Source organism: Scyliorhinus torazame, chromosome 14 (genome assembly GCF_047496885.1).
Source record: "Scyliorhinus torazame isolate Kashiwa2021f chromosome 14, sScyTor2.1, whole genome shotgun sequence".
Lineage (NCBI taxonomy): Eukaryota > Metazoa > Chordata > Chondrichthyes > Carcharhiniformes > Scyliorhinidae > Scyliorhinus > Scyliorhinus torazame.
In genome coordinates, this window is record NC_092720.1 from 207,377,739 (window position 1) to 207,398,343 (window position 20,605).

Here is a 20,605-nt window from a genome sequence, read left to right on the forward strand (position 1 = left end):
TATAATGATGCTGTGTGGTGTATAATGATGCTGTGTGGTGTATAATGAAGCGGTGTGGTGTATAATGAAGCTGTGTGGTGTACAATGAAGCTGTGTGGTGTATGATGAAGCTGTGTGGTGTATACTGAAGCTGTGTGGTGTATAATGAAGCTGTGTGGTGTATAATGAAGCTGTGTGGTGTATACTGAAGCTGTGTGGTGTATAATGAAGCTGTGTGGTGTATAATGAAGCTGTGTGGTGTATACTGAAGCTGTGTGGTGTATACTGAAGCTGTGTGGTGTATAATGAAGCTGTGTGGTGTATACTGAAGCTGTGTGGTGTATACTGAAGGTGTGTGGTGTATAATGAAGCTGTGTGGTGTATAATGAAGCTGTGTGGTGTATACTGAAGCTGTGTGGTGTATGATGATGCTGTGTGGTGTATAATGATGCTGTGTGGTGTATACTGATGCTGTGTGGTGTATGATGAAGCTGTGTGGTGTATATTGAAGCTGTGTGGTGTATAATGAAGCTGTGTGGTGTATACTGAAGCTGTGTGGTGTATACTGAAGCTGTGTGGTGTATAATGAAGCTGTGTGGTGTATACTGAAGCTGTGTGGTGTATGATGAAGCTGTGTGTTGTATATTGAAGCTGTGTGGTGTATAATGAAGCTGTGTGGTGTATACTGAAGCTGTGTGGTGTATGATGATGCTGTGTGGTGTATAATGATGCTGTGTGGTGTATACTGATGCTGTGTGGTGTATTATGAAGCTGTGTGGTGTATAATGAAGCTGTGTGGTGTATGATGAAGCTGTGTGGTGTATGATGAAGTTGTGTGGTGTATACTGATGCTGTGTGGTGTACAATGAAGCTGTGTGGTGTATAATGAAGCTGTGTGGTGTATGATGAAGCTGTGTGGTGTATACTGATGCTGTGTGGTGTACAATGAAGCTGTGTGGTGTATACTGAAGCTGTGTGGTGTATGATGAAGCTGTGTGGTGTATACTGATGCTGTGTGGTGTACAATGAAGCTGTGTGGTGTATACTGAAGCTGTGTGGTGTATACTGAAGCTGTGTGGTGTACAATGAAGCTGTGTGGTGTATACTGAAGCTGTGTGGTGTATGATGAAGCTGTGTGGTGTATAATGAAGCTGTGTGGTGTATAATGAAGCTGTGTGGTGTATAATGAAGCTGTGTGGTGTATAATGAAGCTGTGTGCTGTATAATGAACTGTGTGGTGTATAATGAAGCTGTGTGGTGTATATTGAAGCTGTGTGGTGTATGATGAAGCTGTGTGGTGTATAATGGAGCTGTGTGGTGTATACTGAAGCTGTGTGGTGTATAATGAAGCTGTGTGGTGTATGATGAAGCTGTGTGGTGTATAATGATGCTGTGTGGTGTATAATGAAGCTGTGTGGTGTATAATGAAGCTGTGTGGTGTACAATGAAGCTGTGTGGTGTATGATGAAGCTGTGTGGTGTATACTGAAGCTGTGTGGTGTATAATGAAGCTGTGTGGTGCATAATGAAGCTGTGTGGTGTATACTGAAGCTGTGTGGTGTATACTGAAGCTGTGTGGTGTATAATGAAGCTGTGTGGTGTATAATGAAGCTGTGTGGTGTATACTGAAGCTGTGTGGTGTATACTGAAGCTGTGTGGTGTATAATGAAGCTGTGTGGTGTATACTGAAGCTGTGTGGTGTATACTGAAGCTGTGTGGTGTATAATGAAGCTGTGTGGTGTATAATGAAGCTGTGCGGTGTACAATGAAGCTGTGTGGTGTAGAATGAAGCTGTGTGGTGTATAATGAAGCTGTGTGGTGTATAATGAAGCTGTGTGGTGTATATTGAAGCTGTGTGGTGTATGATGAAGCTGTGTGGTGTATAATGATGCTGTGTGGTGTATACTGATGCTGTGTGGTGTACAATGAAGCTGTGTGGTGTATACTGAAGCTGTGTGGTGTATACTGAAGCTGTGTGGTGTACAATGAAGCTGTGTGGTGTATACTGAAGCTGTGTGGTGTATGATGAAGCTGTGTGGTGTATAATGAAGCTGTGTGGTGTATAATGAAGCTGTGTGGTGTATAATGAACCTGTGTGGTGTATAATGAAGCTGTGTGGTGTATAATGAAGCTGCGTGGTGTATAAAGAACTGTGTGGTGTATAATGAAGCTGTGTGGTGTATATTGAAGCTGTGTGGTGTATGATGAAGCTGTGTGGTGTATAATGGAGCTGTGTGGTGTATACTGAAGCTGTGTAGTGTATAATGAAGCTGTGTAGTGTATGATGAAGCTGTGTGGTGTATAATGATGCTGTGTGGTGTATAATCAAGCTGTGTGGTGTATAATGAAGCTGTGTGGTGTACAATGAAGCTGTGTGGTGTATGATGAAGCTGTGTGGTGTATACTGAAGCTGTGTGGTGTATAATGAAGCTGTGTGGTGTATAATGAAGCTGTGTGGTGTATACTGAAGCTGTGTGGTGTATACTGAAGCTGTGTGGTGTATAATGAAGCTGTGTGGTGTATAATGAAGCTGTGTGGTGTATACTGAAGCTGTGTGGTGTATAATGAAGCTGTGTGGTGTATGATGAAGCTGTGTGGTGTATAATGATGCTGTGTGGTGTATAATGATGCTGTGTGGTGTATAATGAAGCGGTGTGGTGTATAATGAAGCTGTGTGGTGTACAATGAAGCTGTGTGGTGTATCATGAAGCTGTGTGGTGTATACTGAAGCTGTGTGGTGTATAATGAAGCTGGGTGGTGTATAATGAAGCTGTGTGGTGTATACTGAAGCTGTGTGGTGTATACTGAAGCTGTGTGGTGTATAATGAAGCTGTGTGGTGTATAATGAAGCTGTGTGGTGTATACTGAAGCTGTGTGGTGTATACTGAAGCTGTGTGGTGTATAATGAAGCTGTGTGGTGTATACTGAAGCTGTGTGGTGTATACTGAAGGTGTGTGGTGTATAATGAAGCTGTGTGGTGTATAATGAAGCTGTGCGGTGTACAATGATGCTGTGTGGTGTACAATGAAGCTGTGTGGTGTATAATGAAGCTGTGTGGTGTATAATGAAGCTGTGCGGTGTATGATGAAGCTGTGTGGTGTATAATGAAGCTGTGTGGTGTATGATGAAGCTGTGTGGTGTATGATGAAGCTGTGTGGTGTATAATGAAGCTGTGTGGTGTATGATGAAGCTGTGTGGTGTATAATAAAGCTGTGTGGTGTATGATGAAGCTGTGTGGTGTATAATGAAGCTGTGTGGTGTATAATGAAGCTGTGTGGTGTATACTGAAGCTGTGTGGTGTACAATGAAGCTGTGTGGTGTACAATGAAGCTGTGTGGTGTATAATGAAGCTGTGTGGTGTATAACGGAGCTGTGTGGTGTATAATGAAGCTGTTTGGTGTATAATGAAGCTGTGTGGTGTACAATGAAGCTGTGTGGTGTATAATGAAGCTGTGTGGTGTATAATGAAGCTGTGCGGTGTATGATGAAGCTGTGTGGTGTATAATGAAGCTGTGCGGCGTGTAATGAAGCTGTGTGGTGTATACTGAAGCTGTGTGGTGTACAATGAAGCTGTGTGGTGTATAATGAAGCTGTGTGGTGTATAGTGAAGCTGTGTGGTATATAATGAAGATGTGTGATGTATAATGAAGCTGTGTGGTGTATAATGAAGCTGTGTGGTGTATAATGAAGCTGTGTGGTGTAAAATGAAGCTGTGCGGTGTATAATGAAGCTGTGTGGTATATAATGAAGATGTGTGATGTATAAAGAAGCTGTGTGGTGTACAATGAAGCTGTGTGGTGTATAATGAAGCTGTGTGGTGTATAATGAAGCTGTGTGGTGTATAATGGAGCTGTGTGGTGTACAATGAAGCTGTGCGGTGTATAATGAAGCTGTGCGGTGTATAATGAAGCTGTGTGGTGTATAATGAAGCTGTGTGGTGTATGATGAAGCTGTGTGGTGTATGATGAAGCTGTGTGGTGTATACTGAAGCTGTGTGGTGTATACTGAAGCTGTGTGGTGTACAATGAAGCTGTGTGGTGTATAATGAAGCTGTGCGGTGTATAATGAAGCTGTGTGGTGTATAATGAAGCTGTGTGGTGTATGATAAAGCTGTGTGGTGTATAATGAAGCTGTGTGGTGTATGATGAAGCTGTGTGGTGTATGATGAAGCTGTGTGGTGTATAATGAAGCTGTGTGGTGTATAATGAAGCTGTGTGGTGTATAATGAAGCTGTGCGGTGTATGATGAAGCTGTGTGGTGTATAATGAAGCTGTGCGGTGTGTAATGAAGCTGTGTGGTGTATACTGAAGCTGTGTGGTGTACAATGAAGCTGTGTGGTGTATAATGAAGCTGTGTGGTGTATGATGAAGCTGTGTGGTGTATGATGAAGCTGTGTGGTGTACAATGAAGCTGTGTGGTGTATAATGAAGCTGTGTGGTGTATAATGAAGCTGTGTGGTGTATAATGAAGCTGTGTGGTGTATAATGAAGCTGTGCGGTGTATAGTGAAGCTGTGTGGTATATAATGAAGATGTGTGATGTATAATGAAGCTGTGTGGTGTATAATGAAGCTGTGTGGTGTATAATGAAGCTGTGTGGTGTAAAATGAAGCTGTGCGGTGTATAATGAAGCTGTGTGGTATATAATGAAGATGTGTGATGTATAAAGAAGCTGTGTGGTGTACAATGAAGCTGTGTGGTGTATAATGAAGCTGTGTGGTGTATAATGAAGCTGTGTGGTGTATAATGGAGCTGTGTGGTGTACAATGAAGCTGTGCGGTGTATAATGAAGCTGTGCGGTGTATAATGAAGCTGTGTGGTGTATAATGAAGCTGTGTGGTGTATGATGAAGCTGTGTGGTGTATGATGAAGCTGTGTGGTGTATACTGAAGCTGTGTGGTGTATACTGAAGCTGTGTGGTGTACAATGAAGCTGTGTGGTGTATAATGAAGCTGTGCGTAGTATAATGAAGCTGTGTGGTGTATAATGAAGCTGTGTGGTGTATGATAAAGCTGTGTGGTGTATAATGAAGCTGTGTGGTGTATGATGAAGCTGTGTGGTGTATGATGAAGCTGTGTGGTGTATAATGAAGCTGTGTGGTGTATAATGAAGCTGTGTGGTGTATAATGAAGCTGTGCGGTGTATGATGAAGCTGTGTGGTGTATAATGAAGCTGTGCGGTGTGTAATGAAGCTGTGTGGTGTATACTGAAGCTGTGTGGTGTACAATGAAGCTGTGTGGTGTATAATGAAGCTGTGTGGTGTATGATGAAGCTGTGTGGTGTATGATGAAGCTGTGTGGTGTACAATGAAGCTGTGTGGTGTATAATGAAGCTGTGTGGTGTATAATGAAGCTGTGTGGTGTATAATGAAGCTGTGCGGTGTATACTGAAGCTGTGCAGTGTATAATGAAGCTGTGTGGTGTATAATGAAGCTGTGTGGTGTATAATGAAGCTGTGTGGTGTATAATGAAGCTGTGTGGTGTATGATAAAGCTGTGTGGTGTATAATGAAGCTGTGTGGTGTATGATGAAGCTGAAGCTGTGTGGTGTATAATGAAGCTGTGTGGTGTATAATGATGCTGTGTGGTGTATGATGAAGCTGTGTGGTGTATGATGAACCTGTGTGGTGTATTATGAAGCTGTGTGGTGTATTGTCATGATATTCAAACACACACATCATGATGGACACACTAACAGGCAAATCAGAGTACACAACACCACAACCAATCACAGACAAGAACACCAACCACATAAAAAGCACGAGCACGACACCTGGAGGTCAGTAGGTCTGGGGAGAAGGAAGCATGAAAGAGCTGTTGAAACACAACAAGCAGGGAGCCCCCCACGTGCAGAGTGCAAAGACCAAGTTGTAAATAGTGAGTTTAAATAAACAAGTGTTGTACCATATGCAACTGTGTTGGCTCTTCTGTGTGTTAGAACACCCAACACCACATGGTACAGGAGTGGATCGATACCTGCCTACCAACCTGCCATTCTGGACATGGACCACACCGGCAAACCGCAGCCGATGCAAGTCACGGGGAACCTAGGCACCAACTGGAAGCTCTACAGGCAGCGATTTGACCTGTACATCCGTGCCACCGAAAAACAGAATGTCTCGGATGATTCGAAGATTGCAATGCTCCTCTTCTACGCAGGCCCCCACCCAAATGATGTCTTTAATTCACTGGTGTTCGAGGAAGGCGAAAACCAGGCCAAATATGACACGGTCATCCTCAAAATGGACCAGCACTTTCAAACTGAAGTAAACGAAACTTTCGAAAGATACATCTTTCAGCAACGCCTGCAAGGTAAGGAGGAGCTTTTTCAACCCTTTTTGACGCACCTCCGGATTCTGGCGCAGTCCTGCGGTTACGGCACCACCACAGAGTCCATGATCAGGGACCAGATTGTTTTTGGCGTTGCCTCCAGTGGCCTACGCCAGCAGCTTCTTAAAATAAAGAGCCTTACCTTAGCGTCTGCTGTGGAAGCCTGTGTCCTCCATGAAAATGCGACCTGCCGTTTTGCCCGATTTCAGGCGTCCGAGTTGGCACGGAGGGGGTCCCCAGCCGTCGAATCGGCAAGCCAGGCCGCCCACGACGTTGAACGCATCCAGGCCGTCGATTTCTTCCCGCCCCACGGCCCGGACGACAGCGGCCGCTTCCCGCGCTTTTCGCGGTCTCCCGCGCAGGTGCGCGCCAAGAATAACGGCCACAACGAGGGACGCACTGCGCAGGCGCGCCCACCGCAAGATCGCACTGCGCATGCGCAGTGGCGCAACGAACGCCGTGACGTCATGACGTGCAGCAAGTGTGGAGGTCTACACTTAAAAGGGCAATGTCCTGCAAAATACCAACAGTGCAACAGATGTGCCATGATAGGCCACTACGCAGCCCGCTGTCGTGCGGCTCAACCCATGGATCCGGCGCATCCTCGACAACCTCGCACACGAGTCAGGACCGTCCAGCCCACGCATCAAGACTTCCAGTTAAGTGATGCAGATGACCAGGATGACTTCAGAGTTGCCGTCATTGATGTCAACAAGGTCAATGCCATCAATCCAGACGATGAGTGGTGTGCCACCCTGACGGTCAACCGATCGCGCGTCGCCTTCCGTCTGGACACCGGCGCATCCGCCAACCTGATTGCTTACTCTGCAGTCCAGGCCATGAAGGTCAAACCACTCATCACACCATCCCGGCTTAAGATGGTTGACTATAACGGGAACGTTATCCCGTCCGTAGGATCTTGCCAGCTACAGGTGACTCACAAGGGGTACACGGCCACACTCCCCTTCGAAGTTGTGGGCTCATCAAAGGACTCGTTACTGGGCGCACAAGCGTGTAAGGTCCTTCACCTGGTACAGCGCATCATGTCTCTCTCTCCAGATGAGATATCCGACTTCCCGGATGCTGAGTTCCACGCGAATCTCCATTCCCTCCTCGCTCACAACCAGGAGGTTTTTGAAGGCATGGGGACATTGCCACACACGTACAAGATTCGACTCAGACCGGACGCCATCCCTGTCGTTCACGCACCTCGCAGGGTTCCTGCGCCTCTCAAAGACCGCCTCAAGGCACAACTGCAGATTCTTCAGGACCAAGGGGTCCTATCCAAGGTCACGGAGCCCACGCCATGGGTCAGCTCCATGGTCTGTGTAAAGAAGCCCTCTGGCGAGCTCCGTATATGTATAGATCCAAAAGATCTGAACAACAACATCATGCGGGAACACTATCCCATCCCAAAACGAGAAGACCTCACCAGCGAGATGGCGCGAGCCAACATATTCACTAAATTGGATGCGTCCAAAGGATTCTGGCAGATCCAACTGGACCCGGCCAGCCGAAGACTATGCACATTCAACACCCCTTTTGGCAGATTCTGCTACAACCGGATGCCATTCGGCATCATTTCGGCATCTGAAGTATTCCACCGCATTATGGAGCAGATGATGGAAGGCATCGAAGGGGTACGTGTATATGTGGACGATATCATCATTTGGTCCACCACTCCGCAGGAACACATGCATCGTCTTCGACGTGTCTTCACCCGCATACGGCAAAATGGCCTGCGTCTCAACCGTGCGAAGTGTGCTTTCGGCCAGACGGAGCTGAAATTCCTCGGGGACCACATCTCAAGGTCCGGGGTCCGTCCCGATGCAGACAAGGTTAGCGCCATCACAGCCATGCCACGACCGGCTGACAAGAAGGCTGTCTTAAGATTCCTGGGCATGGTCAACTTCCTTGGGAAGTTCATTCCCAACCTGGCTTCTCATACAACAAACATGCGCCATCTCGTAAAAAAATCGACGGAATTCAACTGGCACCAGTCGCATCAGCAGGAATGGGAGGAGCTCAAGCACAAACTGGTCACGGCACCAGTGCTGGCCTTCTTTGACGCGACTCGCCCTACAAAGATCTCAACAGACGCCAGCCAATCTGGTATTGGAGCGGTACTCCTGCAAAAAGACAGCACGTCATCATGGGCCCCGGTTGCGTATGCCTCACGAGCCATGACCCCTACCGAACAGCGCTACGCGCAAATCGAAAAAGAATGCCTGGGCTTGTTAACTGGACTGGACAAGTTCCACGACTATGTGTATGGCCTGCCACGATTCACGGTCGAAACTGACCACCGCCCCCTGGTCAACATCATTAACAAAGACCTGAACGACATGACTCCTCGCCTCCAGCGCATCTTACTCAAACTCAGGAGGTACGATTTTGAACTGATCTACACTCCGGGGAAGGAACTCATAGTGGCGGACACTCTTTCCCGAGCAGTGAGCACACCACCAGATGCGGAGGGGTTCGTGCGTCAAATTGAGGCACACGTGACTCTGACAGCAGCAAATATGCCAGCTGATGATCCTTGTCTGGCCCACATACGCGCAGAGACGGCGACTGACCCTCTGCTGCAGCGAGTGATGCGCCACATGACGGAAGGGTGGCTAAAAGGGCAGTGCCCCCAGTTTTACAATGTGCGAGATGATCTCACCAATATAGACGGGGTCCTTATGAAATCGCATAGGATCGTCATTCCACACAGTGTGCGCCAGATGATTCTTCGTCAACTACACGAAGGCCACTTGGGTGTCGAAAAATGCAGACGAAGGGCCCGGGCGGCGGTATATTGGCCGGGTATTAATGAAGACATAGCCAACATGGTGCTCAACTGCACAACCTGTCAGAGGTTTCAGCCGGCGCAACCTCCGGAAACACTTCTACCACACGAGATGGTGACGTCCCCCTGGGCGAAGGTGGGTGTTGACCTATTTCACGCGCTCGGCAGAGATTACATTGTTATTATAGACTACTTCTCAAACTACCCGGAAGTCATGCCTCTCCATGATCTGACGTCGTCCGCAGTCATTGGGGCCTGCAAGGAAACGTTTGCTCGCCATGGCATTCCAAGGACTGTCATGTCAGACAATGGACCTTGTTTTGCCAGCCGTGAATGGTCGTCCTTTGCCGCAGCATATGGTTTCACTCATGTGACATCCAGCCCTCTGCATCCACAATCGAACGGGAAGGCTGAAAAGGGTGTCCACATCGCAAAGCGGCTCCTGTGCAAGGCGGCTGATGCCGGATCGGACTTTAACCTTGCCTTGCTGGCCTATCGATCGGCCCCGTTATCCACGGGCCTCTCGCCAGCGCAGCTACTAATGGGTCGCTCCCTCAGGACGACGGTACCTTCCGTCCTGGCACCGACAACAGACCATGAGGCGGTTCTTCGGGACATGCAACTGCAGCGTGATCGCCAGAAAGGTCGGTACGACACACGAGCGACGGACCTGCCCCCCCTGTCCTCCGGAGACAAAGTACGCGTCCATCAACCGTATGGTGGCTGGTCAGCACCGGCCGAAGTCCTCCGACAAGTGGCTCCCCGCTCGTTCCTGGTTCGCATGCCGGATGGTTCCGTGCGTCGCCGCAATCGGCGCGCCCTTCGCCGACTTCCACGTTCACAGCCACACAACACGCCAGATCCTCAACAGGCTTCCGAGGATGACTTTGTGGAGCTGCCGCACATCACGCCCTTTCCATCGCCACCCATGGCCATGCCTGCACAGCAGCCGGTGGTTCTTGATCCACCCTTAAGGCGGTCAACCCGAATTCGTCGCAAACCCATTAGAATGGACTTATAATACAGTTCATATGTTTAATAAGTTGGACAATTTTACATGATAACCTGTTGTTGTTTATCGTTCCAGATGTCGTCTGACTGGACAACTGTTCAAAATTTTTTTCTTCTTCTCTCGTTCGCATTTCTGTTATGTTATGGTACAACTGGATTCATGTGACGCACTCGACATCGCCCCATGTACATAGTTCCGTCATAGACACATGCTGCACACGACACACACACACTCTTAGATGCACTCACGTCACGATCATATTTATTACCACGTAGGCACATATCTTTGTAAAAAGGGGGGATGTCATGATATTCAAACACACACATCATGATGGACACACTAACAGGCAAATCAGAGTACACAACACCACAACCAATCACAGACAAGAACACCAACCACATAAAAAGCACGAGCACGACACCTGGAGGTCAGTAGGTCTGGGGAGAAGGAAGCATGAAAGAGCTGTTGAAACACAACAAGCAGGGAGCCCCCCACGTGCAGAGTGCAAAGACCAAGTTGTAAATAGTGAGTTTAAATAAACAAGTGTTGTACCATATGCAACTGTGTTGGCTCTTCTGTGTGTTAGAACACCCAACACCACAGTGTATGATGAAGCTGTGTGGTGTATGATGAAGCTGTGTGGTGTACAATGAAGCTGTGTGGTGTATAATGAATGTGAAGAACGGTTACTTCCTCATCATCATGGAAGGTGATGTCCCCTTTAAGACCAGGCTTGGAACCCTGGGGACTCCGCCTCTGGCTCCGCCCATCTGGGAGCCATACATAAAGGCCTGCTTCATGGTCTGTATAGCAGTCAGCTCTCGTCCAAATCTGTAGCATAGTTATTAGCCTAATAAAGCCTTCTTTACAGTTTAATCTCTAAGCATCATTATTGAGGGGACCTCAATTTATTAGGCTAAACTAGATTCAGGATGGACGCAGGCCTAAAACCAGAGAAGCTCAATCTGGAAGCACGAACGCCGGAGGCAAAGGAAATTTTTAAATACTGGCTGCGGTGCTTCGAGGCCTACCTGGACTCCGCAGAGACTCCCATCCTGGGGCCACGCAAGCTGCGTCTACTCCACGCCCGGGTGAGTCACAGAATCTCCGCCACGCTCGAAAAGGCGACGACTTATGAGGAAGCGATTGAGTTGCTCCGCAAGCGGTTTGTCAAACCCGTCAATGAGGTGCACGCCCGGCATCTGCTCTCTACCTGCCGGCAGCGCCCGGGGGAATCGCTCGACGAGTTTGTTGAGAAACTCACCGCGCTGGCCAGGGACTGTGACCATCAGGATGTGACAGGGGAAGTCCATATGAACCTGCACATCAGAGATTCTTTCGTGTCCGGCATCCGCTCGACCTACATACGGCAGCGACTGCTGGAAAACGGGGCAAAAGACCTCCAGGAGACGCTAACGCTCGCCTCCTCGCTGGAGGTGGCCCGACATAACTTGGGTACGTACCCCGCGGACTCTGCCAGCCCCCCCGGACTTCCTCAGACTCGCCCGTATTACAGGCCTGCGCCACGCTGCGACCCGCTCACCATGGGGGCACACCTTGCTACTTCTGCGGGCAGGGCCAGCACCCACGCCCACGCTGCCCAGCCCGCTCCGCGATCTGCAGCGACTGCGGGAAGAAAGGGCACTTTGCGAGGGTCTGCCTGACCAGACCCAGGGGCCAGAAAAACAAAGAACAGCCGGCCCGAAAATCAGGCTCTCAGGCCCGCAGGCCTCGCAATGCTGCTGCGCACCGACCCGACACGTCCTCGTCTGACGCGTCATCAGCCTCGTGCGAATCATGGGAGCGGCCATCTGGTCGGCGGCCATCTTCTCGACCCGACACGTGTGACCAACGGCAGCGGCCATTTTACGACTCCGACTACCCGCGACTGGGTGCGATCACCCTCGATCAAACTCGGCCAAAACACCTGCAGAACTCCATGATGCAGGTCCAGGTCAACGGGCACGACACTGCATGCCTCTTCGACTCCGGGAGCACGGAGAGCTTTATCCACCATGAAACGGTAAGGCGCTGCTCCCTACGCACCCATCCCACATCCCAAACCATAGCCCTCGCATCTGGGTCCCACTCGGTACAAATCACGGGGTACTGTATTGCGGATCTCTCGATCCAGGGTGCCAAATACACCCGTTTCAAATTTTATATCCTCCCTCACCTCTGTGCCCCCCTGCTGCTCGGACAGGATGTGCAGTGCAGCCACCGAAGCCTGACACTGAAGTTTGGCGGACCCTTGCCCCCCCTCACGGTGTGCTGCCTTGCGACACTGAAAGTCGCACCCCCCTCGCTATTCGCTAACCTCACTCCCGACTGTAAGCCCGTCACCACCAAGAGCCGACGCTACAGTGCCCAAGATATGGCTTTTATCAAGTCAGAGGTCCAGCGTTTACTGGGAGAGGGGGTCATCGAGGCTAGCAACAGCCCTTGGAGAGCGCAAGTGGTGGTAGTCCGGTCCGGGGAGAAGAAACGGATGGTCGTGGATTATAGCCAGACCATAAACCGATTCACGCAGCTTGATGCGTACCCCCTTCCTCGCATCGCAGAAATGGTAAATCGGATCGCCCAATACCGAGTCTTTTCCATGGTCGACCTCAAATCTGCCTACCACCAGCTCCCCATCCGACCAAAAGACCGCCTCTATACTGCCTTCAAACAGCCGGCCAGCTCTTCCACTTCCTCAGGGTCCCCTTTGGTGTCACAAATGGGGTCTCCGTCTTTCAAAGGGCGATGGACCAAATGGTGGACCAGTACGGTTTGCGGGCTACATACCCGTACTTGGACAATGTCACCATCTGCGGCCATGATCAGCAGGACCATGACGCTAACCTCAAAAAGTTCCTCCAGACCGCCCGAGCCCTTAACCTGACCTATAACGAGGGCAAATGCGTTTTCCACACCACCCGGCTGGCCATCCTCGGCTATGTTGTGGAAGACGGGGTCCTAGGTCCCGACCCCGACCGCATGCGCCCCCTTAAGGAACTCCCTCTCCCCCGCAGCCTCAAGGCCCTCAAACGGTGCTTGGGGCTTTTCTCCTATTACGCCCAGTGGGTCCCCAAGTATGCTGACAAAGCCCGCCCACTCCTAAAGACCACCACTTTTCCCCTCTCGGCTGAGGCTCAATTGGCCTTCAACCGCATCAAGGCCAACATCATCAAGGCCGCCATGCACGCGGTGGACGAAACCATCCCTTTCCAGGTAGAGAGCGATGCATCAGACATCGCCCTGGCTGCTACCCTCAATCAAGGAGGCAGACCAGTAGTGTTCTTCTCCCGAACCCTCACCGCCTCCGAGATTCGACACTCTGCAGTCGAAAAGGAGGCACAAGCCATTGTGGAGGCTGTGCGGTGCTGGAGACACTACCTCGCCGGTAGGAGGTTTACCCTCGTCACCGACCAACGGTCGGTCGCCTATATGTTCGATAACACGCAACGGGGCAAAATAAAAAACGATAAAATTTTGAGGTGGAGGATCGAACTCTCCACCTACTCGTACGATATCAAGTATCGTCCAGGGGAGCTCAACGAGCCCCCAGATGCCCTGTCCCGCGGCACATGCGCCAACGCGCAGGAGGGCCGCCTGCAAGCCATCCACAATGACCTCTGCCACCCGGGGGTTACCCGGCTCGTCCATTTCATCAAGTCCCGCAACCTACCTTACTCAACCAAGGAGGTCAAGGCCATGGTCAGGGCCTGCCAGGTCTGTGCGGAGTGCAAACCGCACTTCTATTGGCCAGACAAGGTTCGGCTCGTGAAGGCCTCGGGCCCCTTTGAGCGACTGAGCGTGGACTTCAAGGGGCCCCTCCCGTCCACCAACCGTTATGCCTATTTCCTCACCATGATCGATGAGTTCTCCCGTTTCCCATTCGCCATTTCCTGCACCGACATGACCTCAGCCACGGTGATTAAGGCACTGCACAGCATCTCCACCCTGTTCGGTTTCCCTGCTTATATCCACAGCGACCGGGGTACATCGTTCATGAGCGATGAACTGCGTCAGTATCTGCTCAGCAAAGGCATCGCCTCGAGCAGAACGACCAGCTATAACCCACGGGGAAACGGGCAGGTGGAGAGGGAGAACGCAACCGTGTGGAAGGCTGTTCTTCTGGCCCTGCGGTCGAGAAATCTCCCAACCACCCGCTGGCAGGAGGTCCTACCCGATGCCCTACACTCCATTAGGTCACTCCTCTGCACGGCCACAAATGAGACCCCTCATGACCGATTGTTTCTCTTCCCCAGGAAGTCTACCTCCGGGGTCTCGCTTCCACCTTGGCTGACGGCTCCGGGACCTGTTCTTCTCCGGAGGCACGCGAGGAGCCATAAAACGGACCCCCTAGTTGAAAAGGTCAGACTGCTCCACGCCAACCCCAGTTACGCCTACGTGGAGTACTCCGACGGCAGGCAAGATACGTTTTCCCTCCGGGATCTGGCGCCCGCTGGATCCTCCACCACAGACGCCCCTTCCCGCACCGCTCCCCTGCAGGACCCGTCGCCCCCTACAACACACCCTCTTCCGGCCCTACCACCCGTTGGTGAGCTCCTACCGTGCGCCCCCCCTTGCGCCCCTCCTTTACACACCCCGCCGGCGCCGGCTCCGCTACCCCCGGCCCTGCCTAGTTCCTCTGCCCCGACCCGGACCGAAGCTCCGACCGCTGTGCTCCCGGATGTGCCCTCAACCGGGACGTCCGTGCCCGCCGCACCACCGCCCGAATTGAGGAGATCGAGGAGGACGATCCGGCCGCCGAGGCGGATGGACCTATGATGGCACTTCACCCCCGCCGGACTCCTTTTTAAACAGGGGGTGAATGTGATGAACGGTTACTGCCTTATCCTCATGTAAGGTGATGTCCCCTTTAAGACCAGGCTTGGAACCCTGGGGACTCCGCCTCTGGCTCCGCCCATCTGGGAGCCATACATAAAGGCCTGCCTCATGGTCTGTATAGCAGTCAGCTCTCGTCCAAATCTGTAGCATAGTTATTAGCCTAATAAAGCCTTCTTTACAGTTTAATCTCTAAGCATCATTATTGAGGGTACCTCAATGAAGCTGTGTGGTGTACATTGAAGCTGTGTGGTGTACATTGAAGCTGTGTGGTGTACAATGAACCTGTGTGGTGTACAATGAAGCTGTGTGGTGTATAATGAAGCTGTGTGGTGTATAATGAAGCTGTGTGGTGTATACTGACGCTGTGTGGTGTATAATGAAGCTGTGTGGTGTATAATGAAGAGTGTGGTGTATAATGAACCTGTGTGGTGTACAATGAAGCTGTGTGGTGTACAATGAACCTGTGTGGTGTACAATGAACCTGTGTGGTGTACAATGAAGCTGTGTGGTGTATAATGAAGCTGTGTGGTGTATAATGAAGCTGTGTGGTGTATAATGGGGCTGTGTGATATATATTGGAGCTGTGTGGTGTATAATGAAGCTGTGTGGTGTATAATGAAGCTGTGTGGTGTATAATGAAGCTGTGTGGTGTATAATGAAGCTGTGTGGTGTACAATGAAGATGTGTGGTGTATACTGAAGCTGTGTGGTGTATACTGAAGCTGTGTGGTGTATAATGAAGCTGTGTGGTGTATAATGAAGCTGTGTGGTGTATAATGAAGCTGTGTGGTGTACAATGAAGCTGTGTGGTGTATACTGAAGCTGTGTGGTGTATACTGAAGCTGTGTGGTGTACAATGAAGCTGTGTGGTGTACAATGAAGCTGTGTGGTGTATAATGAAGCTGTGTGGTGTACAATGAAGCTGTGTGGTGTATACTGAAGCTGTGTGGCGTACAATGAAGCTGTGTGGTGTATACTGAAGCTGTGTGGTGTATAATGAAGCTGTGTGGTGTATAATGAAGCTGTGCGGTGTATAATGAAGCTGTGTGATATATAATGAAGCTGTGTGGTGTATACTGAAGCTGTGCGTGTATAATGGAGCTGTGTGGTGTATAATGAAGCTGTGTGGTGTATAATGAAGCTGTGTGGTGTACAATGAAGCTGTGTGGTGTACAATGAAGCTGTGTGGTGTATACTGAAGCTGTGTGGTGTATAATGAAGCTGTGTGGTGTATGATGAAGCTGTGTGGTGTATGATGAAGCTGTGTGGTGTATGATGAAGCTGTGTGATGTATAATGAAGCTGTGTGGTGTATACTGAAGCTGTGTGGTGTACAATGAAGCTGTGTGGTGTACAATGAAGCTGTGTGGTGTATACTGAAGCTGTGTGGTGTATACTGAAGCTGTGTGGTGTATACTGAAGCTGTGTGGTGTATACTGAAGCTGTGTGGTGTATACTGAAGCTGTGTGGTGTATAATGAAGCTGCGTGGTGTATAACGGGGCTGTGTGGTATATATTGGAGCTGTGTGATGTATAATGAAGCTGCGTGGTGTATAACGGGGCTGTGTGATATATATTGGAGCTGTGTGATATGTATTGGAGCTGTGTGGTGTAGAATGGGGCTGTGTGATATATATTGGAGCTGTGTGATATATATTGGAGCTGTGTGATATATATTGGAGCTGTGTGGTGTAGAATGGGGCTGTGTGATATATATTGGAGCTGTGTGGTGTATAATGGGGCTGTGTGATATATATTGGAGCTGTGTGATATATATTGGAGCTGTGTGGTGTAGAATGGGGCTGTGTGATATATGTTGGAGCTGTGTGGTGTATAACGGGGCTGTGTGATATATATTGGAGCTGTGTGATATATATTGGAGCTGTGTGGTGTAGAATGGGGCTGTGTGATATATATTGGAGCTGTGTGATATGTATTGGTGCTGTGTGGTGTAGAATGGGGCTGTGTGATATATATTGGAGCTGGGTGACATATATTGGAGCTGTGTGATATATATTGGAGCTGTGTGGTGTATAATGGGGCTGTGTGATATATATTGGAGCTGTGTGATATATATTGGAGCTGGGTGATATGTATTGGAGCTGGGTGATATATATTGGAGCTGTGTGATGTATATTGGAGCTGTGTGGTGTATAATGGGGCTGTGTGATATATATTGGAGCTGTGTGATATATATTGGAGCTGGGTGATATGTATTGGAGCTGTGTGATATATATTGCAGCTGTGTGGTGTATAATGGGGCTGTGTGATATATATTGGAGCTGTGTGATATATATTGGAGCTGGGTGATATGTATTGGAGCTGGGTGATATATATTGGAGCTGTGTGGTGTAGAATGGGGCTGTGTGATATATATTGGAGCTGTGTGGTGTATAATGGGGCTGTGTGATATATATTGGAGCTGTGTGATGTATATTGAGCTGTGTGGTGTATAATGGGGCTGTGTGATATATATTGGAGCTGTGTGGTGTATAATGGGGCTGTGTGATATATATTGGAGCTGTGTGATATATATTGGAGCTGTGTGGTGTAGAATGGGGCTGTGTGATATATATTGGAGCTGTGTGATGTATAATGGGGCTGTGTGATATATATTGGAGCTGTGTGATATGTATTGGTGCTGTGTGGTGTAGAATGGGGCTGTGTGATATATATTGGAGCTGTGTGATGTATAATGGGGCTGTGTGATATATAATGGGGCTGTGTGGTGTATAATGGGGCTGTGTGATGTATAATGGTGCTGTGTGATATATATTGGAGCTGTGTGATGTATAATGGGGCTGTGTGATATATATTGGAGCTGTGTGATATGTATTGGTGCTGTGTGGTGTAGAATGGGGCTGTGTGATATATATTGGAGCTGTGTGATGTATAATGGAGCTGTGTGGTGTATAATGGGGCTGCGTGATATGTATCGGAGCTGTGTGGTGTATAATGGGGCAGTGTGATGTATAATGGGGCTGTGTGGTGTATAATGGGGCTGTGTGGTGTATAATGGGGCTGTGTGGTGTATAATGGGGCTGTGTGATGTATAATGGTGCTGTGTGATGTATAATGGGGCTGTGTGATGTATGATAGAGCTGTGTGGTTTATAATGGGGCTGTGCGGTATATAATGGGGCTGTGTGATACATGTTGGAGCTGTGTGGTGTATAATGGGGCCGTGTGATATATATTGGAGCTGTGTGATATATATTGGAGCTGTGTGATGTATAATGGGGCTGTGTGATATACATTGGAGCTTTGTGATGTATAATGGAGCTGTACAATATATATTGGAGCTGTGTGATATATATATTGGAGCTGTGTGGTGTAGAATGGGGCTGTGTGATATATATTGGAGCTGTGTGGTATATAATAGAGCCGTGTGATATATATTGGAGCTGTGTGGTGTAGAATGGGGCTGTGTGATACATAGTGGAGCTGTGTGATACATATTGGAGCTGTGTGATATATATTGGAGCTGTGTGATATATATTGGAGCTGTGTGGTGTAGAATGGGGCTGTGTGATATATATTGGAGCTGTGTGATATATATTGGAGCTGTGTGGTGTAGAATGGGGCAGTGTGATATATATTGGAGCTGGGTGATATGTATTGGAGCTGTGTGATATGTATTGGAGCTGTGTGATATGTATTGGAGCTGTGTGATGTATAATGGGTTGTGTGATATATATTGGAGCTGTATGATGTATAATGGGGCTGTATGAGATACATTTTTGTTGTGTAAGAGAAGTGCGAGCTCTGCGATATTTTATTGATGAAACAATCCCCTCTCTGCTCTCAGTGGACACCTGTCCGAATCCCGGGATTCCAGCAGGGAGTGTGAAATCTGGGACGAGCTACGGCACGGACAATAAAGTCAAATACGTGTGCCTTGACAGTCTTGCTCTGATTGGCTCAAATGAGAGAATCTGCCTGGAGACTGGTGAATGGACCGGATCAGAACCCACCTGCGAGCGTGAGTGGTCTTCAACTGCATGGATGTCCTCTGATCATTGTAATCCATTTAATTGATCGTGTGAAATTGAAAAACCAGCTCTGAAATTTAATCAATTGTTTTACTAAATGATAAACTTTCTGATTGGACTTTCAGTTCTGGGCTGAAGATAGTTCAGGGTGAAGGAATGAAGGAGTGCATTTTGTGATCAAATTTAAGGAAGCTGCTCGTACAGGAACTCCTGGATCAATTTCTATCCTAATCTTCTGCCTGATTTACTCTTTACTGTTTTCAATGGATGAAGCAATTGTATAAAGGTGTGCTCCCCCTCGATCATTGGTTTTCCCGTGTAGTTGGTTTTCCCGTGTAGTAACTCTGTCTGAATTGCCCGAGAGTGTCTTCAGTCTCTGTTGGGTTTAATGAGGAGCTGTCAATCATAGCAAGTGTGTTTGTAAACATTGTAGTAAGAAGTAGGTACTTCAGATGCATTCAGGCGTGAAGGGAAAGAAATATAAACAATCCACCAAGCAGCTGTGGCTGGACCAATAAAACTCAATAATTGAAGCTCTGTACTGGGGGGGGGGGGTGGAGCCTCAGAAATGAAATTAAGTTTGTCCATTTCATTTAGAATGGTTAGGCGGTTACTTTCTGACCGCAGGCGTGATGGCCGAAGGGCCTTTACTGTGCTTTATGACTCTATGACTCCCGGGGTTCACCAGGCTGAGTTGAATCTGCAACTCTATACAGGGGTCATAACGGTCCACCACAAGTGCTACCAGCTCGTTGAAGGTTTTTGAATCTGTGGCCGCAGGGTCGGTTTTGATGACGCTAAAGGTCAGGGCCCCCCACAGGCAGTCAGGAGTATCACCGTTTGGTGGTCATCTCCTGTAATGCCGTTCACCACAAAAAAAAAAGCGCATCCACTCAGCGTCCTGGGCCCAGCCTTCTACGCTTGCGTCAAAAGCTTCGAGCCTCCCGAAGAGCATTTTAAAATTTATTCTGGCCTTGCTCCCTTGTGGTGAAATTCAGCCATGCTCCAGACGCTCAGAATCACAGCCTGTAGTTTCATTTTTCCTTGTTGCCAGTATAAAATTCACTGGAGTCCCAAGAAGGCTCAAACTTGAAGATTTATTTAGTTAAACTGCGGTGGGCAGTAGATCCAGTTTTAGGCAGGGCCATCCGAAGATGCCGGTTCCAGTCTTGGCTGGCTTTTATCTGTCTGAATCAATGATCACCGCCCCCCACCCCCCGCTCCCCCCCCACTCCGCCGCCCCCCCCCCCGCCCTCATAGGACTGCGCCCTGCAGCGGGAGGACCTTGTATTCCACGGACCCCATGGGGAGATCAATCAGGTCATCCCCGTGGGTCTCGTGGAGGTTATGGCAGCCCTTGAACTGAGTGGCTTGCTGGAGGGCCCTCCACATGGCTGTCGGCTAGAGTCACATGTAGGCCGGACTGGCAGATTTAGATGGGTTTTTAGTTTCAATGAATTTCAATTCCACTAGATTTGAACCCATGTCCTCAGAGGATTAGCCTGGGCCTCTGTACTACTAGGCCAATGACGTTACCACAACGCCACTGCCTTCCCGTACCTGAGGTAATCCAAATGTCTGCAGCAAGTGCCTCAACTCTCATCAAGTCCCATTCCCCTATCACCACACACCCCCCCTCCCCCGCCCCCCCTTTGCGCGCTGAACTACAC

The 20,605-nt window shown here is 49.0% G+C and overlaps 1 protein-coding gene across 1 annotated transcript in view; it reads left to right on the plus strand.

The window, feature by feature from the left end:
• LOC140390396 (complement factor B-like) overlaps window positions 1-20,605 on the plus strand; it is a 155,661-nt gene that overhangs the window by 78,424 nt on the left and 56,632 nt on the right. The window contains exon 4 of the mRNA XM_072475534.1: window positions 18,752-18,925. Within this exon, the coding sequence (XP_072331635.1) occupies window positions 18,752-18,925 (174 nt within the window). The remainder of the gene's footprint in view (window positions 1-18,751; window positions 18,926-20,605) is intronic.